The 27,718-nt window shown below is 38.6% G+C and overlaps 1 protein-coding gene across 6 annotated transcripts in view; it reads left to right on the top strand.

The window, feature by feature from the left end:
* RGS20 (regulator of G protein signaling 20) overlaps positions 1-27,718 on the top strand; it is a 65,651-nt gene that overhangs the window by 20,453 nt on the left and 17,480 nt on the right. For all 6 annotated transcript variants that reach the window (XM_070631631.1, XM_070631630.1, XM_070631628.1 and 3 more), the window contains exons 2-3: positions 20,237-20,385; positions 27,407-27,493. In XM_070631631.1, coding sequence (XP_070487732.1) covers positions 20,240-20,385; positions 27,407-27,493 — 233 coding nt within the window. In that variant the 5' untranslated portion in view covers positions 20,237-20,239. The remainder of the gene's footprint in view (positions 1-20,236; positions 20,386-27,406; positions 27,494-27,718) is intronic.

Here is a 27,718-nt window from a genome sequence, read left to right as displayed (position 1 = left end):
TTCCAAAATGCTGTTTAATTGTTGGTTGGTATTATGCAACAACAAGTAAAAATATGCATAATTTATTAATTTCCTTCAGATCATATTCTCTTGTTATTTCTGATATTTCCCAAAGGCAGTTGTAAAAGTTGAGTAATACAATATGTTCATTTAGTAACAGCAGAAGAGAAGAGAAAGACATTACCATTATGGTCTTAAATCCTCAGTGGCTTAAGTTACAAACTTGGCAACAGCTGTATAAACAAAAGAGTAAGATTTCCATGCAAAGTCACTGAAAAACAGATGGTGACATACTTAAGTAGTTTTTTTAAAGGTGAGGACATGTGTAAGCATCCATCTGGAAGTAATTATAATTCTAAAAAGTTTATTGTTATTATTAAGCTTTCAGTTGACTTCCCCTACTAGAACAATGAACCAGCTTTTTCTTAAAATAGCCCTAAAATATTCAGACAGTAAAACCAAAAGACAGAAAATTTTGAAAACTCATAGTTTTGCACAGAGGAACAGTTAAGAACTCCAGCTAAAATTCACTAGCTATTAAAAGTTATAGCTTTCTGTGTCCTGTAAAGTGGAAGATACAGCTTTGATTTTTGGTCTTTTTGACTGTGCTGAAGTCAGTGCAAGTGACTGCAGCTCTTCGTTAATATTTCATGAGGTAGAGTCAGTTGGACTTTTTTCTGGTGATGACTATACCATAGGATAACATGCCAGCGTTCTCTCAAACTTAAAATTGGCTTATTTCAGGATCCTACTAAACAAAATAGAAACATCACTGTTGACTGGGAGTCAGCTCATTTCCCAGGAGCTAATAATAACAGGTGGAAGGCTTGGGCAGGCAGAGGACCTGTTTGTGACTTAATTAGCATCAGGTGATCAGTGTTTATGCTTGGGGTGTGGGATTCAGAGAAAGCTATATTCACCTGTTGCTATTTACAGAGTAGGTAGCTAAACCTAGGGAAGAGTTCAGCAGTAAAATAGGCCCTGCTGGTTGCGGTTGGTCTGTTCTTCAAACTTCATTGTGTGGATTCTTAAATGAGAGAGAATGAGCAGCCAAAAAAGACTTCCCGTGGATTCATCAGCCTCAAAGCCAACATCCTCAGAAACAGCTCCCTTCAGGTTCTGGAAGCCTGGTGCTCATCATGCCAGATTTGTACCTCCTTCCAACACACTTAAGAGCTTTTAACAGTTCCCTTTCCCCAGCTTCTTCACTTGATTTCTTCCAGTTCTACCAGAAGTGAGAGGCACTGGCAGAGAGGGACCTGGATCATAACTCCCTCACCCCCACTCACAGGTGAGCACCCAATTTTAAGAAGAAATGTTTGCAGAAGAACCTACAAGGGGCTAACACTCAACCCTCTACCACATCACTATTGAATACACGCTGGATATGCTTGCCCAGCAGGCAGTGTTGTGATGTAGAATATACAACTAAACCTACTTTCTGTGAAAAATCATCCTTCTTCCAGGGGAAAATAATGTTAGAAAAAGCTTTCCCAGGCTGGGGAAACTTAGAAGGCAGGAAGCCCAAAAGGAGAGTAAAGTCAGCAGCAAACTGTGCTAAATACTCAGAAACATGACTGCAGAGAACAAGGAAATGAGATTCTCTTGAGGCCGCAGTACAGAGAAGATTCCTGGAATATCGCCATTCTTTTGATGCACCTGGCTACCACCATCAGTGGGAACTCACAAAGCAGCGAGAGAAAAATGAACAGGAGAAGGGGCTCATGAGGAAAGGAGCTTTGTTCCTAAGACAGAGCAGCAACAAAGCCCTGGTCATTTGAATAGGCTCAAAAAAATTCTGGGAGAGATATTTATAGGGCACACCTGAGGAAATAAGGTAAAATTAGCGTGCCCTAGTATAATGCAAGAGGAAGTCTTAGGTTTATGGTCTAGGAGGGGAGACTCTCCTTATTTGTTGTCAGTCTAGTATAGTTGGTACATTTAGAATTACTAAAGCCTATAAAATACGCAGAAATAGTCTCTATCTTCACCTCCTACCCCATTTTAACTTCATTAGTAACTTCCTCAGTGTGAAAATAGAAAAGGGGCAAAACTCAAATCAGTTACTTTTGCACCATCCGGAAATCTGGTAGGAATGATTGAGTTGGTCGGTGGCACGGGTCAGTATCCTGTGCAATATTCCCACCTCTTCTGACTGGTCCCACTCTTCATTATCTCACATAAGGGAGCCACAGAATTCCTTGTGTTTATAAGTCACTTTTCTTGCGAAACAGTTGATATTTTCTATGTTTTGACAGCCTTCTTGTATCTATAAAGATTTAAAGAATCTTTCCAAAATGAAGAATCAGAGAGACATCATTGGTTTCGGAAGTAAAGATGCTACAGTGAGGCAAGTGGCCAGTAGATTAACATGTTGCATCCAGTGATCCAGAAAATGAATAGAAAATTCTAGAGATGGCTAAAAACTGTATGATTTCATTTATATGACATTCTGGAAAAGGCAAAACTATAGGTAACTATAGCTACATTTTTTTTAAATCTTGAAGAAAGTTACAAAACCTCAACATATTCAAAAATGGTAAAATCATACAGGCCACATTTTCAAATCACAATGCAAAAAAATTATAAGCTAATGACAGGCTAGTCAAGAAATTAGAAATAAGCTTCCGTGGAACCTTGGATAAAAGAGAATTCTGAACTGAAATTAGATCTGAGCTCTTTGGAGCTGAGCTGTTAGATCTGAGCTATTTGGAATTAAACAATAATACCATATAGCAAAACTCATAGAATAGGATCAAGGCAGCAAGTGGATAAAAATGTGTAGCCCTAAATGCATCAATTAGAAAACAGTGATGACCAGAAATAAATGAACTAAAAATTTAGTACCAGAGAAAACTAACGAAGTAGCTTTAGATAAAGAATTATGGAAATGAAAGCAGAAATGAATGAAATTTACAGTCAACAGAAAGTGAAATTGATCCATAAAAACCTAAAGTCAGTTCTTTGGAAAGCAGAAATACAGACTAACCTTTGGCAAATCTGATTAAGATAAGATGATTTTTATGGGTTCTAGCATATCTTTAAAAACCAGGTGATTCTAATGTTCCAGTGCATTAAAACAGATGGAAATTTTTCCAGCTTAGTTTAAACAGAGAGCAGAACAAGAAGATCAAAACTGGACAAGGATAGCCCAAAAAATAAAATTCTACACCAATCTCACGAAGTGAGTGAAGATCCCATTCATAATAGCAACACAAAGCACAAGACTACAGAGATTTATTGAGTGCTCACTCCATGTTGTGAGCACCGTTCAAGTGCTTCACTGGTTTTGCTCCATTCGACCTTCACCTCCAGGTTCCTTACTATCCCAGTTCTATGCGTGAGGGAACCGAGGCTCAGGGAGATGAGCTGACTTCTCCAAGGTCACATTGCTAATTGCTGGCGGAGTTAGGACTTAAACCGATTTCCCTAAATCCTCAGTTACAATGGATGTAATAATCTTGAAAAATTTTTTTGCCAGTCTCATAATTAAAAAGTGATACCTGGTTTTATTCACATCTCTTTTCCTTCTATGATTTTCTGCCATGTAAATTTTGATCTTTGTTCTTGAATCACTTTAGTTTTGATTTTGCATCTTCAGTGTTTATGGAATCCTTCATTATTCCATTCTCCTCTCAGATGAGTTAATCCTACTTGCTCTCAGCTACTGTTTCTGAGACTCCATTGAGAATGCCAATAGTCTTGCAAATTTTACTTTTGGTAAAACTGAACATTTTTTCATAGATGATTTATATGTATGCGTGTGCCTCTGTGTGTGTGTGTACGATTTCTTCATTTATTAGCTCGTAAAATTTTGTAAAAGGAAACTTCTCCTTATCAACTATTAGGTTATCCTGAAGTAATGCTTTATAGGAAAGGAAGGGTAAACACTTGGTTCTTTGTCCTTATATACCAGTTTTCAAAATCAGTTGGTTTCCTAACATCCTCTAAAAAGTAATCAGTGAGTGTTTTAGTATCATTCCAAAATCATGGATTTACACATATCGGACGTGTTCCAATTCGTTGCAGTTATTATTCTTATTGATACTTAAACTTCCCCATGCTTGGTCAGGAGCAGCCTTGTTTATGTTGTCTCTTGTGGCTCAGAAGTTTAGCATTTTTATATAATCAAATCTGCAAATCTTTTATGATCCCTGGCAGAGATAGTAAAAATATTATGATACATCTGAGTATCTAAACTATGAGATACAATGAAACAAATGAGATAGAGCTCCAACTGTTAAAATGCATGAGAGAGAACTACGTGTACTATCAAAGATTCCTGAGACTTTTTTTTTTGAGGAAGCCTGGCCTTGAGCTAGCATCCATGCCCATGTTCCTCTACTTTATATGTGGGACGCCTACCACAGCATGGCTTTTGCCAAGCAGTGCCATGTCCGCACCCAGGATCCAAACCAGCGAACCCCGGCCACCAAGAAGCGGAATATGTGAACTTAACAGCTGCGCCACCAGGCTGGCCCTCTGAGACATTTTTAAAGTAAAAATTATAAGGCACAGAATCATACATATCATCTAATGCCATTTAGATAAACATACTAAATCTGTTTTAAAGTATAGTTAATTATATGTTGTTAATTTCATAGAAACACTTCTAGAAAGATTCATATCAAAATCTTAACACTAATTACTTCTGGGGATGGGAGAAGAGTTAGAGCGTGCGGGGAGCTGCCCTTTCTCTGTGTGCTCTGTGCTGTGGATGGAAGCGGGGTTGAAGGCTCAGCAGCATGTATTCCTATTTTATTTGGGATATTGCTTTTTGTTTAAAATTAGTTTTACTGTTTTCAAGCTCAGGTTTGAATTAATGTTCTGCCTTTGGTTAAATTTTCTATCTGTCAATTTCATTTGCAAATGGTTTCTGCATTTTGGGCCAAGAGAAATCTCAAAAATTGGTTGGAATGTTTAAAGATCTAAGTCAAGTGCATGTAAATGTTTATAAAAGTAAGTGGAATCTCATGGGAAATAGCATGATGTACTGGAAGGAAAGAGGGACTCTGTGTGTGAGTTGTGTGTGTGTGTGTTAGCAGTTTGTAGGATTCCAGTCACGTACATGCTCTCAACTAGCCATGTGATCGTGGACAAGTCACCTTAGCTCTTTTGGCCTAAAAATTAAGTAGATTAGATCACAGTAAAGTAACAGTGAACATCATAACTGGAAATATTCCCACATTGCTGTCTTTTAAAATGCATGTGTCTACACTGAGCTGTCATATTTCTGACAGAGCCACTTGCACTGACAGGCTGGTGTGATGAAAGTGTTGGACGGAGGGTTGGTGACCTGGGTTACAGGTCATCTGAGTCACGTCAGGGAATGAGTTATGCCTCTTTAAGCCTTGGTTTCTTCACCTGAAAAGTGGAAATAATAACTGCCTTTCCTGGCTTACAGCACTGTGGGAAGGAAAGAATGAGGTAAGACATATAAAAGTCTCTTGTAATCTATAAAGCCCTATAAAAATATAAAGCATTCTTCTCTTAATTGGCCTTGAAGTTTGCTCATCAAATTGGGGCTTTCAAATATGATATTAATGGAACTATTTTTTCTATCTATGGTGCAGTAAAAGGACTAGGAGAAACTCTTTAGCATAGCAAAAGTATAGTCATTATTTTATATGGGATGTGATGTTAAAACAAAGCATCTGTTTTTGTTCTAAATGTTCATTCATTCAACAGACCTTTTCTTGCCATCTACTCAGCTGAGCACAGAAGTTCCACCCCCAGCCATGCTTGGCCTCAGAGTGATAGCTGATACTCCCTGTAGAAGGATAAGAAAACTCCTTAAGATGTTATTAGACTCTCCTTTTCTTTTTTTTTTTTTATATTTTTTTCTTTTTCTTTTCTTTCTCTTTTTTGCTGAGGAAGATTTGCCCTGAGATAACATTTGTGCTAATCTTTCTCTATTTTTTAGTATGTGGGCTGCCAGCACAGCATGGCAGCTAACAGAGCGGTGTAGATCCACGCGCAGGAACTGAACTCAGGCCACTGAAGCAGAGCACACTGAACTTAACCACTAGGGCACTGGGGCTGGCCCTAGACTCTGCTTTTCTACATGTGTTTTTATTTATTGAATTAATGAATTCATAATCTTGGTATACCCGAACACTATATAAGCAAAGCATTTTGGGTGTGCTTTGTTGTTTCTGAGATACTGAGCTCTGGGGACTATTGTAAGTTGGAGAAACCTAATTCATACTGGTGTGAGCAGAACACCACATGTCCTAATGTAAAAAGAACTTCGAGATACTTTGTCAGGTGAAAAAGAGAGGCACAGGATAGTCTGTGTACCGTGCTCCCATTCTCTTAAAAATGTATGTATGTGTGTAGATATCTGGAAGGATATACAAAAAGACAGACGGCAGTGTTGTCCTCTGGGGAACAGCTTTTATAGTAAATCCGCCAGTATTGTATGGTTTTTCCTACCATGTGCATGTGTTACCATCTTTTAAAGTGACTTTTTAAAGTAATATCATAATTAGCACATTGTTTCATTGTCTCAGCTGCAGGTTGAAGTCCTCAAGTCATCTCGATGCTCATGCACATGATAGTTCCGGATAGAAGCATTAAAATCTTTTCACAGGAGCCCACATTCCACGTTAGACATTGTAGGTTGAATTGTGTCCCCCGCTAAAATATGTTAGAAGTCTGCTATGGTTGAAGTGTTTGTGCCTTCCCAAATTCATATGTTGAAACGGTGGCCCCCAAAGATGATGGTATTAGGAGGTGGGACCTTTGGGAGGTCCTAAATCATTAGGTGGGGCCCTCGTGAATGGGATTAGTACCTTATGAAAGAGGCCCCAGACAGATTCCTGGCTTCTTCCACCATGTGAGAGCGCAACAGGAAGGTGCCAGCTATGAGCCAGGAAGAGGGTCCTCAACAGAACACAACCATGCTGGCACCTTCATCTTGGATTCTTGATCGGTTCCAGTCCCAGATCTGTGAGAAATACATTTCTGTTATTTAAAAGCTACCCACCCAGTCTGCGGTATTTTGTTATAGCAGCCCTTGCAGACTAAGACAAAGTCCTAATCCTGGTACCTATAAATGTGACTTTACTTGAAAATAGGGTCTTTGCAGGTACAATCAAGTTAAGATGAGTTCATACTGGATTAGAGTGGGCCCTCAGTCCAATGAGTGGTATCCTTACAAAGAGAGAGTGAGCTTGGGACACAGACAGACACAGACAGAAGACGACCATGTGATGATGGAGGCAGGTTAGCGGTTATGGTGCCACAAGTCAAAGAAGGCTAAGGATTTCTGGCAACTACCAGACATGAGTGGGCAAGGAAGGATTTTTCCCTAGAGACTTCAGAGGGATCCTGGCCCTGCTAACACCTTGATTTTGAACTTCTAGCCTCAAGAACTGTGAGACAATAAATTTCTGTTGTTTAAAGCCATCCAGTTTGTGGTAATTTCCTGTGGCAGCCTTAGGAAACTAAGATAGACATTAAGGTTTCCTCTTACATGGAAATGGAGGACATCCTTCTGGTTTCTAAGAAAAGCTGTGCGGGCATGGCTATTTTCATCACAACTGGATTCCGGCCCTATGACCTCCTGGCTTTACTGTCTCCCTTCTAAGTTCTTTGATAGCAACCCAATTTTATGTTCTTAGCCCTGACACTTTGCATCCACTTTGGATTCCACAAGTCTCCTTCTTTCTCCACTAAGACGCCTATTTTTTATCTCACCCCTTATTGATCTCTATTAATGTCCCTGCACCCAGAATCTAATGTGTGACCTTTGCCAACTTTTGCCTCTCTCCCATGCTAGATTTTCTCGTATTTCTTTACATACTTCACTAATTAAACAAGCTGGACTCAAGTGCAAACAAGTGATGAATTTCTTCTTCTACACCACCTTCAAACACTGTTGCATCTCCCTTCCTCTCCCTTTGATTCTGTCTTGGGCAGGTCCCGTAGCTTTCAGGTCAGTGTCAGTATTAGAACAGTTTCATTTTCTGTCATTCAAAATGCTCAGTCTAGTCTAAATCAGAACTGTAGTCTCATCCAATTCAGTTTCCCCTCACCCAGCTCAGGCCTCTTCAGAGATTCACCAGAGCGGCAGTCAGAAGGCAGAAAAGGATGTTATCTCTTTGTCACTTCTTCACTTTCTCTCCATTGGTTCCTCTGCTGCCTCAGCCACAGCAAAGTCAAGAACAAGGAAGTGTTTGTAAATCTGTCATGGGAGTTCAGAGACAACCTGCTCCCCGATGAGAACCTCTGTCCTCCCATTATTTTCTTCGTATGAAACTCCTGTTAAATGTATATTGAAACTGATAATTCTGTACTCCCTCTTTTTCCTTTAAACAGCACTGTGGAGATAAAATTTACATACCATGAAATTCACTTGTTTCAAGTGAATAATCAATGGTTTTTAGTATATTTAAAGAGTTGTGTAAACATCACACTAATCTAATTTTAGGGCATTTTCATCAACACAAAGAAACCTTATTATACCCATTAGTAATTATTCTCCATTCTTTCCCCCTTCTCCACAGCCCTAGGCAACCACTGCTCTACCTTCTGTCTCCCTAGATTTACTTATTCTGCACATTTCCTATAAATGGTGTTATACAACGTGCAGTCTTGTGTGTCTTCCTTCTTTCATATAGCATAATGTTTTCAAGATTTATTCCTGTGATAGCATATATCAGTACTTCATTCCTTTTTAAGAATTGATATCTAAATCACATACCATAAAATTCACCATTTTAAAGTGTTCAGTTTAGTGGTGTTTAGTATATTCACAAAATTGTGCAACAGTCACCACTATCTAAACCCAAAACCCTTTCATCACCTCAAAAAGAACCCCTAGGGGCTGGCTCAGTGGCACAGTGGTTAAGTTCGCACATTCTGCTTCAGCAGCCTGGGCTTCGCCAGTTTGGATCCTGGGTGTGGACATGGTACCACTTGGCACACCATGCTGTGGTAGGCGTCCCACATATAAAGTAGAGGAAGATGGGCATGGATGTTAGCTCACAGCCAGTCTTCCTCAGCAAAAAGAGGAAGATTAGCAGCAGATGTTAGCTCAGGGCTAATCTTCTTCATAAAAAGAGAAACCCCATACCTATTAGGCATCACTCCCCCCTTCCCCCTGCCCCTAACTCCTGGCAATCACTAGTCTACTTTCAGTCTTTATAGCATTACCTAATCTGAATATTTCTTACAAATGGGATCATACAACATGTAGCCTTTTGTGTCTAGCTTCATTCACTTCTTTTTTAATTTGAATACCCTTTATTTATTTCTTTTTCTTGTCTAATTGTCCTGGATGGAACCTCCAATACAATGTATTGAATGAAGTGGCAAGAGTAAACATTCTTTTCTTATTACTAATCTCAGAGGAAGAGCCATCAGTCTTTCAGTATTTAGTATGGTGTTAGCTACAGGTGTTTTGCAGATGCCCTTGATCAAGTTGAAGAAGCTTCCTTCCATTTTTATTTTGTTGAATGTTTTTATCATTAAATATGTTGGATTTTGTTGAATGTTTTTTCTGTGTCTCTTGAGAGGATCATATGATTTTTGTCCTTTATTCTATTAATATGGTTATTACATTGTTTGATTTTTTTATATTAAACTAACCTGGCGATCTTGGGATAACTTCCATTTGGTGATGGGACTCTTTTTACATGTTGCTGTGTTCAGTTTGCTAGTATTTTGTTGAATATTTTTGCAACTGTGTTCGTAGGAGATGATTTTGATATCTTTACTTGGTTTTGGTATCAGAGTAATGCCGGCCTCATAGAATGAGTTGCAAAGTATTACCTTCTCTTCTATTTTTTGGGAAAGTTTGTGAAGAATTTGTATTAATTCTTCTTTAAGTGTTTTGTAGTATTCATCAGTGAAACCATCTCAATCTGGGCTTTTCTTTGTGAGATTCTTTTATATTATTATTAATTCAATGTCTTTAAATTTTTCTTTTCTTCTTCAGTCAGTTTTGGTAGTTTGTGTCTTTCTAGGAATTTTTCCATTTCATCTAAGTTTTCTAATTTCTTAGTATATTGTTGGTCATAGTGTTCCCTTATAATTATTTTTATTTCTCTAAGAGCAGTAGTAATACCACCTCTTTGTTTCCTGTTTGTTTAGTTTCCACATGTTTTGAATTTCCCAAATATCTTTCATTCTGATTTCTAAATTAATTCCGTTGTTGTTGGGAAGCATACTTTGTATAATATTAGTCATTTAAAATCTATTGAGGCTGCTTTATGGCCTAGCATATGATCTGTTCTGGAGAATATTCCATGTGTAGTTGAGAAGAATGTATATTCCACTGATGTAGGATGGAGTACTCTATAGATGTCTAGTTATGTCTAGTTAGATTATAGTACAAACATGCATCGCTTAATGATGGGGATACATTCTGAGAAATGCATCGTTAGGTGATTTTGTCATTGGATAAACATCATAAAGTATACTTACACAAACCTAGATCGTATAGCCTACCACACACCTAGGCTCTATAGTACTTATCTTATAGGACCACTGCTGTATTTGCAGTCCCTCGTTGACTGAAACATCGTTATGCAGTGCGTGACTGTATTTTCATGTCCTCTGTATCCTTGTTGATCTTCTACCTAGTTGTTCTATCCATTATTGAAAGTGGGGCATTGAATTCCACTACTATTGTTGTTCAATTGTCAATTCTGTCAATTTTTGCTTCATGTATTTTGGGGCTGAATTGTTAGATATATATATATATTTGAAGTTGTTATATCTTCCTAAGAGATTGATCCTTTTATCATTATGAAATGTCCCCTCTTCATCTCTAGTAGCATTTTGTGTTTAAGTGTATTTTGTTTTCTGTTAGCATAGCCACTCGAGCTGTCGTATGGTTGCTCTTTGGCACATCTCTCATTTTCCCATCCTTTTACTTTCAATCTATTTGTATTTTTGAATTTAAAGTGTCTCCTATAGACAGTATATAGTTGTTGTTTTTGTCAAAGATATTACATTTTTATACACTATAAGTACAATACAATTTTATAGATATTCTTTTTTGTGATTGGCCTTTAAATCAGTTAAGAGAAAAAAATAAGTATGTAATCATACTGTCTTTTATCATCACCTACATAATTACCTTTACTGGAGCATGTGTGTGTGTGTGTGTGAATTATTATCTGCTGTCACTTCCTTTCAAACTGAAGAACTTACTTTAGTGTCTCTGATAAGGCAAGCCTGCTTGCAACAAATTTGCTCAGTTTTTGCTTATCTGGGAATATATTTTGCCTTCAGTTTTTAAAGATAGCTTTTTGGGATATATGAATCTGTTGACAGTTTTTGTCTTTTGGCACTTTGAATATGTTATTCCACTGCTTCCTGGTCTCTGTTGTTTATGATGAGAAGTCAGCTGTTAAACTTACTGCGATTTACTTGTTTGTGATGAGTCATTTTTCTCTTGCTACTTTAGGATTTTCTCTTTATCTTTGGCTTTCAACATTTAACTTTGTGATGTGTCTCAGTGCGGATCTCTGATCTTATCCTGCTTGAAGTTGATTGTTATGTAGATTAATGTTTTTCATCAAATTTGGGAAGTTTATAGCCATTGTGTCTTCAAATATTTTTTTCTGTCCTTGTGCAAAAACGTATTATAGTAAGTTTGAGACTGCTATCCTAGAATCTTTCCAGTCCTGCTGGCAATATTTGCTCTTGGCTGGCGACTGGGAATTGACTCTCAAAGTGTTTTCAATCAACAGTTAATTCATAGCGATCATTCAACGTGCCTAGAATGTTTGTGCAAACAGTATGTTTTATGCTGAATACCTGCTTTCCTTCTGGAAGTCTGGAGTTTTGGTATGTGCCGGCCAGAAGGTGCCTATGTGACCAGCCCCCCAACAAAAATCTTGGGTATTGAATCTCTAATGGACTAACTGGGCAGAAACATCACAGACATGTTGCTGCATTTTTGTTGCTGGAAAGTGTACTCTGTGTGATTCCTCATGAGAAGGAGAAAGCTGAGGGAAGCCTGCACATGGATTTCTCAGTCTCCACTTCTGTCTTTTTCCCTTGCTGATTCTGTTCTGTGTGGGCTGGCCGCTTTTGTTCTTATTGCTACTAGTGTCATGGAGTTACCAGCCCATTCTTAAATGCTTGCCACTAAAATCTCCAATGTTTCTGACAGTGCCCTTAGGCAGGAACTCTTCCGTGCTCCAACCAAAATAAAGTTAGTACCCTGTGGAGCGCTCTGTCTTGAAGGTCTGCCCGGCCCCTGGGAAGAACCTTGGAACCACTGCACCAGAGCTGGGGCCGGGGATTGCAGCCTGCTTCTCCTGCAGTTACACTCCAGCTCTACAAGCAAGCTTGGAGGTGAGGTGGGGTGGAAGCCCCAGGTCTTCTCAGCTTGCTCCTCCCATTGTAGAATCTTTGCCCTGCAAGCAAGCTTGAGCTTCGACCCTACAAATGGGGACTGGGCGGGAGGAGTGAGACCTAGTCTTCTTGGCTATGGTCACATGGAATAGAGGTTCTGCAACACAGAGCTAGGGCGGAATGAGAGAGGCTGTTGCTGCTACCCTCCTGGGGTAAAACTAGAGCCCGACATTGGAAACTGAGGGGAGAGGACACTGGTGTCTTCTCGGCTACACCAACCAAGAGTACAGTTTCTAGCACACAGAGCTGAGCATGGGGAGGATGGGAGCTGGTCATGGCTCAAATGCCACCGACTCTTACTAACATTAGGTAGATTTTCTTGGATACATGTTTCTCCATTTGCTGCATGTAATTTTACCTACGTTATATGTAAGTCAATTTCCCAAGACTTTTTGTAACTTTTTATTTAAAACTCCAGAGATTTTTTTTTTATACCAGTTAAATATTTGCTAGGGAGAGGGTCTGAGTGCCTCACATAGCGGTTCTGGAGGTCTCACCCCTCCCTGTTTCTTTATCTCTTAGTCTCTCTGCATAAAATTCTAAATTAATCCTTCAGTACTATTTTCTAATTTCCTTGAAACTTTCTACTTGGTACTTTCTGCTATCCATCTTTTCTTATTTTATTTTATTTATTTTATTTTTTTAAAGATTTTTTTTTATTTTATTCCTTTTTCTCCCCAAAATCCCCCAGTACATAGTTGTATATTCTTTGTTGTGGGTCCTTCTAGTTGTGGCATGTGGGACGCTGCCTCAGCGTGGTTTGATGAGCAGTGCCATGTCCACGCCCAGGATTCGAACCAACGAAACACTGGGCCGCCTGCAGCAGAGCGCGCGCGAACTTAACCACTCGGCCACGGGGCCAGCCCCTATTTTTTTTTTTTTATTTTTTAAAGATTGGCACCTAAGCTAACAACTGTTACCAATCTTCTTTTTTGTTTTTTTTCCTGCTTTTTCTCCCCAAATCCCCGCAGTACATAGTTGTATATTTTAGTTGTAGGTCCTTCTAGTTGTGGCATGTAGGATGCCGCCTCAGCATGGCCTGACCAGCCGTGCCATGTCCGTGCCCAGGATCCGAACCGGCCAAACCCTGGGCTGCTGAAGTGGAGCACGTGAACTTAACCACTCGGCCATGGGGCTGGCCCCTATGCATCTGTTCTTATTTCATTTTTATCTGGTTTTGTTTCCTAATTTTTTTCTCTTTTAATGGAAATGATTTCTTCATTGTTTCTTTGATCGCTTTAACATTTATTTTTCATCTTCTTCCATACGATTAAATTCATATTCCAATGGGCAACTTTGATGACTATCTTTCTTAGCCTTATATTTCTAAGTGTGTTTTGGATTTTGGTTTACATGTTCATTTTGAAGGAATTGGGTTTTTTTCTTTTTGATGATTTGTCTGTCTTTCTTGTTTTCAACTATCTGTTATGAAACACTAAGATTTTCTCCAGTGGACATGTGAGCATCCTACTGAGAACCAGATATGATGGCAATTCAGAATTTCTGCCCCATGGGATACTGCGATTATGCCAGATTTGATCTCAGTGCCGGCAGTTCTGGCTCATTCCTGACTGTGAGGGTGTCTGCATCCTCCCTCTGTCCCATAACTAGGCCTCCAGCTTTCTGAAGCCCAGCAGAGGGCAGCCACAGTTGTTGTTTCTTTTACAGCTTCTTTCATAAGAAAGACAAGACTCCTTTCTGTTTGTAAAGCAGTGAACACATCTCCAGTCCCCATTTTTCCTGGAGCAATTTTAGTCACTTTCACCTTCCAGACTAATGTTGCCTCTGTCTGTTTCTTGGCCCCAGAGCCAAGCAGGCCACTGCTTCTACTCTGCCCCTTCACTGACATGTCCATTTCCTGTCTGGTTTTCAGATATACTTATCTTGCTTTTCAGCTCCCCCATTTCTTTTTGGATTGTTCTTATCATTGCTTTTGTTTGGAATGGAGGGAGTGATCAAAGTGGGAACTCATTGCCCCAGCTTGACTAGAGTCCCAAGACTTCCAGAATTTGAATTCAAACACTTCAGTCTTTAGTGTCTTTAGTTCCTCTGGAACGTTCACAGTAGCTTTCGGGATATCTCTCTGGAGAGTGATGAGTGGAATGGATCAACAAGACACAGGAGCAGGAGCAGAGTTTGGATCAGGTAATGGTGAAGCCTGTGGCAGGGTTCACAAGGGCAAGGGCAAGAAAATGAATCATAAGCTGGATTCTAGGCAGGCTAATGAAATAAGGAAGTTAAAACTAGGCAAGATGTTTCAAGTCAGTGTCTAAAGCAGGTAACGGAGGTAGTACTGAGAAGTACTTTGAGCAGCACTTTGCTCTGACAGACATCTTGTTATCCAGAAGCACTCATTATCTACCTAGCAGTAATGCCCAAAGGCCAAGGTTTGTTAAAGAAAAAGTAACTCAGAGGCTGTATAAGTAGATTTGGGATTTGGGTCACCTCCAGGGAAATCTGTCCTTTCAAATTTCCTCTTATTCTGATTTAACTCTTTCAGGACCCAAAACTGTCCCCTGATGGTAGGATCATGTTTCTAAGGGTTGCTGAGGATGGTTTTGAATTTATGTCCTTTAGGTTCTTGGTTCTCCCTCATTGGGATCTTGTCTATGATTCTTTACCCTGTGGAACAGGAACTCAGGTCTTTGGCCTTAAGAGATAAGACTTTTTTTTACACGATACTTGATGTTTCATCATGGTCCCAATGTGTAATTCAATAATAGCCATTTTCAGAATTTAGAAACTATAATGAAAATAAGCAGCTATTAATGGAATCCAACCATCAAGTTTAAGTTTACCAGAAAATAAGAAATAACTTCTCTGAGCTAATTATGGTTAGGTTAAATTTTTTTCTAACTACTTATTGTTTTTGATTCCAAATTAGTAAAAGATTGTGATAAGATTAAGAGTTTGCCTTTGCCTTTACTTGAAATTTGAAAGAGTTCTCTTAACTGCTGTGTTCCTAGGGATTTGAAAAAGCCATGTTTGAGTAGGATTATCTCTTGGTTAAGATCTGAATATTTAATGAACTGCCAAGCTGTATTAGCCCCATTTCCTCAGGCTGCTTTTAGAATGCCATAAATTAAGGAAAAAAGCATCTGAATTCACTGACATTGGTTTTACATTCCTTTAACTTCTGAGTCTCAGGACCCTCAAGCAAAGGCAGCCAGTTACTGGGGCATGATGCGTGTGACGTGCTTGAGTCGTCCCAACAGGCACTAAAACAGTGCCCAGCAGTCTATGCCAGACAGACCAAAAGAGGAATAGAAAAGCAATGTTAAAGAAGCACTGATTTCATGGTATTTGGAAAGAACAAATGGAAATGAAATGTGTACGTAGTTCTCCCTCAGATGTGATGAAGGCAAAGGAAAAGACGCATGAAGCTAGTTTGGCTAGTCAGATTATATATCAATGTCTGAAAGGACTAGCTGAATGAACATATGTGCTCATGGCCTATTTTTAAAGTCTTGTAAATAGGTAGCATTCATTTAATATATGTTGTCAGGCTTCATACTAATTAGCTATTATATTAAAAAATTAATTCTCTACAAATATTTAGTGACATTAAATATGCAACTCTCCCATAAGCAAGTACATATTTATCTCTCAAACAAGCATGGAGTCATTTAAAGCATCTCATTCTGACAATCAGAAAATGACTGATAATAATAACTTCCAGTAAATCTGAAAATTAGATGAAATGTCGATGGATTTTTTTTCAGGAAGTGAAAATTGCCATATTGACTCAAAGAGAGGAAGAAACTATGAAGAGAACAGAAATCAAAGAAGAAATTGAAAACATAGTCAACAAACCACTCCTAAAAGCTTCCAGTAATTTTGCAGGCAAATTCTACAAATCTTCAGGGAAAAAATAATTCTCTTATAAAGATAGATTTAAAAAAACTCCTTATAAAATATTGCCAAATCAATTTCAGTGGTATAATAGAAGAATAATCATATTTTGTACCCAACGAGGGTTTACTTAGTAAGGTAAGGGTGATTCAACCTTAAGAAATGCATTAACATAATTCACTTCATTAACTACTGAAAGGAGGAAATTCATATGATCATCTCAATAGATTTTTTTAATATGATAGAATTCAACATTTTAAAAGCTTTATCAAGGAAAATTTTCAAACATACATAAATGTAGAGGATAGTATAACAAACCTCACGTGTTCATGACACAACTTCAAGTATCAACATTTTGCTTATCTTTAATATTCATGTTTTATTAACACTTCTAGCTTCATCTCAGGCTCTCCTATTTCACCACGACTCAGCAGGGCATGAGTATTCATGACCACTCTCGCCACTAAACGCTCCAGCATCCAGTAATTGAGTGAAAACCATGCCTATTAATTTAGAATTCTTGGAATGAGAGATGATAGGTTATTAGCAAATTTGTTGGAATAGCATGTATTTCTGTACACATGTTCATTCAAAGCTTAAAATGACTTAAGATGCCGAAATACAGAACCATGTGTAAGAATTCCAAGAAACTAAACAAGAAGTTCTAATGATATACAGAGGAAAAATTAAATGGGTTATGAGACCAGGTGAAACTCTACAAAGAGGAATTGAGACATAGAACATTGAAAAAAGAAATGAGGCACTTATAAATTAGGAAAATGGTTAAGAACCCAGGACTAATCCAATAGAAATACCAAAAGAACATAATCATCAGGCATTGCTCAATGTGGAAAAACATCTGTAGAAATGTGTTACAACCGTATACAGTGCAGCAAATTTTAATACAGTCTCAGCAACATGCACTTCTTATTTTGTCTGATAAAAGACTTACATGTTCAAAACAGACAGTGTCTGACATATGTAATCTTTTCAGCAATGATCAAAAAGGTGTTATGTCCGTCAGTAGGTGCAGGGTAAGCAAATTGTGGTGCATCTATACAATGGAACACTGCTAGGAAATAAAAAGGAAAGAACGATTGATACACACAACAATTGCAGAATAATTATGCTGAGTGAAGGCAGCCAGACAAAAAAGAGTGTATATTGTATGATTCCATTTGTGCAAAATTCTGAAAAATGCAAATTAACATATAGCGGGAGAAAGTGGGTCAGTGACTGTCCGGGGCAGGCAGGAGCAGGAGGGAGGGGAAGACAGGGGCTTCCCAAGGGGTGTGAGGGAACTTTTGAGGTTGATGATGTGGTCTGGATTGTGGTGGTAGTATCAAGGGTATATACATTTCAAAACTTACCAAATGGTACCCTTCAAACACGTGTCGTTCACTGTATGTCCGATAGGCCTCCGTAAAGCTGTTTTCAAAAGTGTGTGAGAACAGACTTTGATGGAGTTTGCCTCTGATAGCTGAAGGCTGTATTTAGTCCTGAGCAACCTTAGGATATTCTCTAAGAGTTTGCTCACTGAATCCTTAAGATTCTTCCAGGTATTTACAAAGAAATAGGTGTATACAAACAAATAAAATACGTTAACTAATATCATAGGCTGGCACAACTTATTTTATACTATGTAAATAGAATAAAGCTTGCTTAACTCGGTAAAGTTACCTTCTCCCAGAAACCTCCAACACATGTCACACATATGGGCAAAGTATTAACAATCTCATTGAAGTCATGAAGAAGGCAAAGGTGCCTAATATTCTTACTGCTTTTCAATATTTACTGAACTGCCCAGCCAATGAAATAAGACCAAGGAGGGGAAAGATGTTTATAGCTTGGAAAAGTACAGAAAGTCAGCAGACAAGAGTGATTATTATTAGACAGTATGGTCATCAAACTAGAAAACCCAAGAGAAACAGCAAGAAGACTTCTAGAAGTAATAAGAGAATTCAGTAGAAAGGCCAGATATAGTATCCTTAGGTTTCCTATACTCTGAAGTAACTATTTAGAAACATGGTGGGGGAGGGGGAGTTTACAACAGCAGCAAAAATTGATCTATAAAATATTCAGGAATAAGCCTACCAAAAACATGTAAGACCTGTTGGAGGAAAACTCTTAAACTATACATGAGAGAAGATTAAATGAATAAATAATTCATGTACTGATTGGGAAGACCTATTCTTGCAAAGATGTTGAAATAGTCCCCTGAAACCTGTTGACATTACCACGTCACAATCCTTCCTTCTTTTGAGAAGCAATTGGGGTTTTTTTTTAATGAGGCAAGTTGCATCAACATCTCTTAGAAAATAACAGTTCCCTGGAACGTCTTTAGCTCAAAGCATCTTTGTTTGCGGATTGTACTGTCTTGTTCTTGCCCCTCAGTGTCCTGAATGAAGTAAACCGTCCCCAGTCTCTGTCTCCATTGAAATGCTGCAGATGTGTTGAGAAGGAGATGCCCAGAGGAGCCCAGAGTTTCTCCCCCAGGGGCGTTAAAGGGGTCTGTCTCCCAGTGGTGCGCATAAAACGTGGCCGTGAGTTGGGCAGGTGTCTCTACCTCCACCCCTTTGACCAGGTGAACCGCCCCAGCTCAGGAGGCCTGGACTGCTCAGGTGGTGTCAACAGGGGTTGTGAGTGTCATTTTGGCTGTGGATGAAGGGACAGTAAAACCCTTTGATGGGTCTCCCTTGCTATCCTGGAAGTTACGTCTGGTATAATTACAGCAAAAGAGCTACTCCAGAGGAGTCATTCCTGATTAGGCAGATACTAAAACAGATGTCATTTGTCATAAATATTTCTTATAAATTCAGTATGGGCCTAATCAAAATCCCACCATGGGTTGGCAAGCTGATTCCAAAATTCAATAGGAAGAAAAAACAGGCAAGAACAGCCAAAAATAATTGTTTTTAATTCATGAAGAGAACTTGACCTACCCAATATGAAAACATATAATAAAACTATAATAATTAAAACAAAGTCCAATAGCATATAAGAATTGGTAATAGTAGGAAGAGAGAAATCTAATGTTGGAATAGACTAACAAATCCAGAATTTACTTCCAAAGTCTTATTTAAGGTTCTTTAATGTGGCTTTGATATTTTTTGCTTTTACTCCACCAACAATTCAACAATAGTATCAAAAGCAAAAGTGGGCTCAGCAATTTCTCATTTCTTCTGCTGCTTTCATGCTTCTCTCCTTCAGCCGTTCTTGTAGTCCTCAGAGAAAGAAGAGGGTCAGAGGCATGGACCTTGTTTCTGATGGCTTGATCTCCACTGAGGTAGGCCAGGACAACTGTCTTTGCAAACGGCAGGACAGGTCTGGCCAGGCCACAGGCCACAGTCCCGCCTCACGTCCTGGGAATAATTGAGCAATACTACATACCAGGCTGAGTTCTGAGTGTTTTGCACATACTTGAGTTGAGTGACTTCTTCAAGGTCTGGCAGCTAGTAAGGATTTGATCTGTCGTTGGGCCTCAGAACTGGGCAGCCTCCCAGGACTTCTTGACATTTCCTCCTACTGCTCTGTTAGCATGCCTGACCTTTTTGGCATGGCTTCCCCGTGCATCTGTGTGCTGGCCTTGTGGACAGCTGTAATTCAGCTGTTACCTATAGCTGCTACCCATTGGTTCAGCCCAGAGGGAACTCTGGAGCTGGGAAATGCCCCTGTTGTAGCCCTTACTGCACCATCTTAAATGTATGTGATGTCTGTGTTTGTCTGTCTCCTTTACTAAACCGCTAGCACCTGGGGGCAGGGACCCTCCTTCTGTCATTTTATTCCTGGAATTTATCATAGTGCTTAGCAGATGCTAAACATTAAATAAATATTTGATAAATTAATGGATTCTAAGATTCAAAGCACCAAATTTTACGGGAATTAGCAGGAATGACCTGGGTTTAGTCACATTGCATCTTCACAATGATCCAAACAACTGACTCTCTGCGCTTCTTTTGTGGTAACTCTGGCCCCCTCCCCCCGCCCCCTTTGACTTTGCCTGTTGCAGCCAATGGGATCTGAACGGATGGAGATGCGGAAGCGGCAGATGTCTGCAGCCCAGGAGACACCGGGCTCCACCGTAGGCCAGCACGGAGTGGGGAACCGAGGGTCCAATGCTTGCTGCTTCTGCTGGTGCTGCTGTTGTAGCTGTTCTTGGTAAGGCTGGGGGCTTTTTTATTAATTGCGCTCCTGATTGGGAAATGGCACCCCTGAAGAGTGCCAGTTTATGATTAATTCAGTAAGTGTTTTTTAAACAACTGCTATGTGCCTGACACTGATTTGGGTTCTGTGAACGACAACAACCAAAAAACAAGAAGAGGCTTCACCCCAGCCCTTGAAGGATGCGTATTCCAAGCCCTGAAATCAGGCTCATGTATGTTAACAACTACAGAGCAGTCTAAGGCAGTTGATGACCGAATATTAACATTTGAGCAGAAATAATGCCCGGATGGTTGGAAAGGCATGAGCTCAAGGTTCTCTAGTTGGTGACAAAGGCTTTGGGAAGGAGCTGGAATTTAAGATAGGTCTTAAAGGAATAGGGTTATGAAGTAGAGAGAGCTGGGATTTTATCTTCTGCTGCTGCTGTTTTATTAATTTTGCTTTTTAATAATGAAAAATGTCAAAATATTTTCTTAACAGAGAGAAAAATCTAAAAACATAGGCTAACTTACTAGTAGAGGAAGAGACACAGTCACTGCTTTAAAAAAAGAGATGTACAACCTGAATGGAAAGCATCCTTGACTGTTTGAGTCACTGTTAAAGGTCTGGAGAAATGTATATGATTTACACCTAGAAATCGTAGGAACATGAGATTGCATTTCTGGAATCTTGGATGTGAAAAGTGCTTGGTGCCAGCAAAATGTGTGCATAACTTTAGGCAATTAAATTATTGTAAATTTGTGTCAGCTTGACTACAAGTTGTACCAAGACCTTGCTATCCAGTGGAGAAGAAAAACTGATATTGGGACTGATCAAGAACAGTGACATTAGGACTGACAGGGAGCTGGAGGCTGAAAATGAAATGTCTGGGAAAGTTTGGTCTGCTCCTGCTTGACTTGGGCCAGTGTTAATTTCCCAGAAGTTCCAGTCTGGTGGTGGGGCCCAGCAATATGACACTCCAAGCACTAACGGAATCGTGATTCTGGGTGGTCTGTTCTTTCAGGGTAGAGCCCCAGACAGCAAGTAGGAATATGGGGGAAATGGGGCTGGCAACAGCTAAGCAGTCTGGCATTGAAGGTAAGACTTCGTTCAGCCCCTCGAAGGAACCTAGAGGACTCCAGAAACCAGAGGAGAGGCACATGTTGGCACACCTTACACATGTGGGTGTCCAGGACCCACCCTAGATGGGGAGGACACCCAACAATGGTGAAGAAACTATGTTTAGGACGCTTTCCCACTCTTTCACTCTGCTAATCATCTCAGTGAGATGATTAGAGGTGATCATCTGAGATGTGCAATGGTGAGACTCCGAGCTGGTGTGTACCCCCCTCCCCGCCTTCTCTGCTGCCTTGGGAAGGCACAATGTATGGGACTGATGGTGGTGGCTGATCCCAGAGCAGGCTCCTCCTACTAGCACCAACTAGGACAAATAAAATATAAATCTATACCTAGACATCATGATGATAGCCACCACTTACGCAGCACATATTATGTGTATATATAAAAGACAATAGAGCAATGCCCACAAAATACTGGAGCAAAGCGACTAAAAACAGAGTCAAACTATAATTCAGGAGTTAGGTGAAAAAAGACATTTTCAGACATACAAAGGCCAAGAGAATTAACTACCTTCAGACTCTCCCTAAAAGAACTAAGAAAGGGTATACTTCAGGAAAAAAAGTGAACCCAGAGTATAGTCGTAGGAAACAAGTAACAATGACAGACACAAGTGGGAATCAAATATGGCTATAAAACAAGGTATTTAATTTCAAAGCTGTAAACAAATAATCCCATGTTAATGATGGATAAATCAAACAACTTCAGACTTCCTTAGAAAAAACTGTAACATTTCCTTTCAAAATTAATGGTATTCATGATTGGTCCAGAAATACTACATACAGGCTCCACATTAATGGAAGACAGCAAAATAAATATAGAAAACTTTATCAGCATAGGACAAAGCTGGCATCAGCAAAGAGAGAATGAACTGTTCTATAAATACCAGGATATTAGGGTGACCAGCTCATCCCAGTTGCCTGAGACTTCCTTGATTTTAGCATTGAAAACCCATATCCCAGAAAACCCTCAAGTCCCAGGCAAACCGGGAAGATTGCTCACCCTACCTAGTATCCAAATCCATAAAGATGGGTTTATATTCCTATATTGCACCATATGTAAAAATCAATCCCCCCACCAAAAAAAAGATCAGTTGCAGATGGCTTATAGGCCTGATGTGAATAGCCAGGAAGAAAATACAAGATAATATCTTTATTATCTTGGTGTTGGGAAGAATTACTTTTAAAAATAAAAGCAAAATCTATAAAAGGAAAAGATTCTTATATTTCACTACATTAAAATATAAAAATGGGTTCAACAAGAGAGGTAAAAACATATGTCCACACAAAGACTTGCGCTTGGATATTCTTAGCAGCATGATTCAGAGTAGCCAAAAAGTAGAAATAAGCCAAGTGTCCATCAACTGATACAATGGAATATTATTCCACCATAAAAAGGAATGATATATTGATACTGGTAAAGCCTGGATGAACCTTGAAGGCATTATGTTACGTGAAAGAAGCCAAATACAAAAGACCACATATTTTACAATTCCGTTTATGTGAACTGTACAGAATAAGTAAATCCACAGAGACGGAGAGTAGAACAGTGGTTGCCGAGGGCTGGGGAAACGGGAGTGACTGCTAATGTGTGCAGAGTCTCTTTCTGGAGTGATGACATGTTCTAAAATCAGGGTGATGGCTGCACAACTGTATAAACATACTAAAAACCATTGATTTGTATCATTTAAATTTCTGAGTTGTATGATGCGTGAATTATATCTTAATAAAGCTGTTTGAAAAATGTGTGTTCAACAAGAGACATCAGAAATGAAATGAAAAACTAAAACATATTGGGAGAAGATAGTTACAATGCATTTAACAAAAAATTCAAATCTAGAATATACAAAGAACTTTAGGAGATTAATAGGAAAATAATGACGAAAAGAAAAGTAAGCAAATGAAATGAAACAGAAAAGATAATCCACTTGAGCTCCTACTAACAAGGATCCAATATAAGAAAGTTAAATACATACCCTTCTAAATCTAACACTTTTCCCTAGAAAAACCTCTCACACATCTGCAAAGGGAGACATGGATGAGAAACTAAGAAAAACTGAAAATGTCTGTGAAGTTCATGAACAGAAGAATGGATAAATACATTGTAGTATGTGATACAATGTAACACCATATACAGCACTTAAATTCATGTGCTAGCGAAAAAAAGCAAATTGTAAAGCAATGCATATTGTATAATAACATCTACAGAGTTTGAAAATATGTTTGGATTTATAGATTTATACATATATAGAGAGTGTAGCTTAACTATGAATGGTAATGATAAACAACAATTAAGGCCCATTGTTATCTCAGGGGTAGAGGGGGGAAAGATGAGATGGAAAACAAGTCCAAGCACACAGCAAACTTCAACTGTTTCAATATTTAATTTCCTAGACTTTTTTTTCTCAACATGCTTTTGAGATTTATCCATGTTGATAATACATAGTAAAGTCGGTTTTCAACAAAGGTAAATGGCAACATGTTTTCTAAGCCCTTGTATTATCTTTCTCAAAATTCTGCTTCATGTCCTTCTGAAATTCCATTTTGTGAAAGAAGTCATGCAAATTCTTGATCTCTTAAAAATAAACTGATTTTTTTCCTTTCTAGAAGGTTGAAGAATTTTTCCTCTTTGTAACTCAAAAACTTACCAAAATATGTCTAATCATGGGTATTCTTTTACTGAATAGTTCTAGAACATAGTGAGCAACCATTTTGGCTTCTATTGACATTTTTTTTTTTTTTTTTTGTGAGGAAGACTGGCCCTAAGCTAACATCTGTTGCCAATCCTCCTCTTTTTGCTTGAGGAAGATTGTCGCTGAGCTAACATCTGTGCCAGTCTTCCTCTACTTCATGTGGGTTGCTACCACAGCATGGCTTAACAAGCAGGGCTAGGTCTCTGCCCAGGATGTGAAGCCCCGAAGCCTGGGCCGCCGAAGCAGAGCGAGCAAACTTAACCACTACACTACGAGGCTGGCCCCTCTATTGCCATTTTCTTGTTCTAGTATAACAATAACAATAAACTCAGGTTAAAACAAATTGACAGAAAATATGTTCTTCACTTTTTCAAGAACACATTGTCTCCTTAAGAAATATTCCTACTTTTAAAAGAACAAGACATGGAAAAAATGTCAAAGCTTAAATAAATATTGCATTATTTAGTCACAATGTAACTTCCAGTTGTCTTAGGAATCTTGTGTCAAATTCCTCCTTTCTTTTTAGTAATGTTTTCTGCTTACAAAAGCAGCTTAGGACATCAGGCATTATTCATGCTCCTACAGAGAGAATACCACCCAAGTGCCTCTCAAGTGTGTTTTTGTTTTGTTCTTGTTTTAAGAAACCATTATCTACTGAAACTTTTTAGCTCTGGCATCATGAAAGCAGTAAGTCAAAAGAGTTCCTGCATGTCTAATGACTGCATTTAAAGAAAAATAGAACTACACACACAGTTACTAAAAATTCATAAGCAGATGTGCTGAAAATAGGCTGAAACACTTTTATAAAATGGTGTAGATTATTAAGGAAAGATATCATAAAGGGAATAGAAAAGATAATACAGTAGCAGTAGTAAGATAAAGCAAACTCAAATAAAGATAAAAATCCATTTTGATATTAATAGGAAACTGAAAGCATTCCTGCTAAAGTCAAGAACAAGGCAGGATGTCCATTATCTCCACTCGTAACACTGTATTTTAGGTGTTATTCAATGCAGTTAGACAAGAGAAAACAACCTGAGGCCTAAGCACTGGAAAAGAAGAGGAAAAACTCCCTATTTGCAGATAATATGAGAGTAGTACACCTGGAAACCCCAGAGAATTGTTGCTACACTGATGCAAACACAAAAGAATTCAGTGAAGAAGAAAGATATAAAATTAACGTAAAAAATAATAGCCTTCAGAATGTAAAGAACTCTTACAATTCAAAAATAAAAAGACAGATAAGCCAATTTAAAAATGGGCAAAGGATCTGAATAAACATGTCTCCAAAGAAGATGTACAAATAGCCAATAAACACATGAAAAGATGCTCAATGTCATTAGCCATTAGCAAAATGCAAATCAAAATCACAATATGATATTACTTCATACCTGCTTAAATGGCCAGAACAAAAACGACAGAGGATAACAAATGTTGGCAAGGAAATGGAGAAATAAGTTCCTCCAGCATTGCTAGTGGGAATGTAAAATAGTGCAACTGCTTTGGAAAACACTTTGGGACTTCCTGAAAATTTTAAAAATATAGTTACTATATGACAGCATTTGCACTCCTAGGTATCTACCCAAGAGAAATAAGAACTGACGTGAACACAAAAACTTGTATGTGGCTATTCCTAGTCAAATTATTCACAATAGCCAAAAACTGCAAACAGGCTAAATGTCCATCAACTGATGAATGGATAACAACATGTGGTATAGCCATACAATGAAATATTACTCAGCCACAAAAAGGAATGAAGTACTGATACATGCTACAACATGGTGAACCTTAAAAACATTATGCCACGTGAAAGAAGCCACAAAAGACCACATATTGTATAATTCTGAATAGGCAAATCCACAGAGACAGGAAGTAGATTAGTGTATGTCTAGGGCTAGTGGAGGTGGGAGATAGGAGGTAAGGAGGAGTGACTACTAACCGGTATGGGGCTTCTTTGGGGGGTGATGAAAATGTTCTGAAATTAGGTAGTAGTAATGGTGGTACAGCCTGGTGATTATGCTAAGAACCACGGGATTGAATACTTTAAGTGGGTAACTTTATGATATATAAATGATAGCTCAATAATGCTATTAAGAAAGTAACAGCCTTCGTGTGTATAAATAATAACCAGTTAGAAGATGAGATGTAAGTGAAAATTCCATTTACAATAACAACAAAAATATTTGGAATAAATTTACAATGAAATGTACAAAGTGTATATAAGCAAATTTGAACTCTCTTGAAAGATACAATACAGTCGTGAGCTTCCTAGTGATGTTTCTGTCAATGACAGACCGTATCTATGACAGTGGTCCCATAAGATTAGTACCATAGAGCCTATGTGTGTGGTAGGCTAGTCCATCAAGGATTGCACAGCACACACTACGATGTCCACACAGTGATGAAATAGCCTAACAACACATTCTTCAGAACATACCCCCATAGTTAAGGGATGCATGGCTGTAGTAGATTTTGATTGTACTCTTTCACAGTTTTCTCTAATACTTTTGTATGTGTCCCTACAAATTTATAAAACTTCCATTTCAACTGGAAACGAAGTCTGGAGAATGTATACTTTTTTTCAAGGTGCAGGATATGAAATGAAAACCCAAAACATTATGATAATCTTACTTTTTTACTACTTTCTAATGGATGTATATTCATGAAAAGAATTATTATTCCAGGGCTGGCCCTGTGGCTGAGTGGTTAAGTTCATGCACTCCACTTTGGTGGCCCAGTGTTTTGCTGGTTCGGATGCTGGGTGCAGACATGGCACCGCTTGTCAGGCCACCCTGAGGTGGCGTCTCACATGCCACAACTAGAAGGACGCACAACTAACAATATGCAACTATGTACTGGGGAATTTGGGGGGGGAAAAGCAGAAAAAAGAAAAAAGATTGGCAACAGTTGTTAGCTCAGGTGCCAATCTTTAAAAAAAGAAAAGATTATTCTTCTAATTGTAATTGAATAATAATTTTAACTCTCCCTCAATTAGTGTAGACCACAATATTATAAATACAATTTATTTTGCTAATACTTCATTGTCCTGCTTTTGGTTTTCTTAAGAAAACCTTTAATCAGGGTCATTTTTTTCAAGAAAAAGAAGAAATTCTACTTCGTAATCTGTAGTTCTCTTTAAAATATTTCTAAAAAGTCTTTCCTTGCTACAGAATGATCTCAACTGACATGTAAACGTCTTGTCTCGTGCAGTCTCACTGTTAGAAACCAAGAAGAACAGAGACCCATGAGGGCTTCCCATGAGCTCGGAAGAGAAGACCTTCCAACCTGTGAAGAAAGGTAATCTCTCATATGGGTTAGCTCACTAAATGGACAGAAATGGCAACGTTATTAGTTTGACTTTTTTTGCATTATATGTTTCAACAGAACACACAGTTTCTCCAAATGCACTTTAATAATATCAAATCATAACAGCCATCACATTTTCACCCTAAAGAATTCCTTTTAGTTCATTGGGTGACAGGGAGAAAACTTAGTTCCATTATAATCCCATCCCTGCATATC

This window comes from Equus przewalskii, chromosome 8, assembly GCF_037783145.1.
Source record: "Equus przewalskii isolate Varuska chromosome 8, EquPr2, whole genome shotgun sequence".
Classification (NCBI taxonomy): Eukaryota; Metazoa; Chordata; class Mammalia; order Perissodactyla; family Equidae; genus Equus; species Equus przewalskii.
The sequence above is the reverse complement of the archived record's forward strand: the minus strand, read 5'-3'. Positions and strand labels throughout refer to the sequence as shown.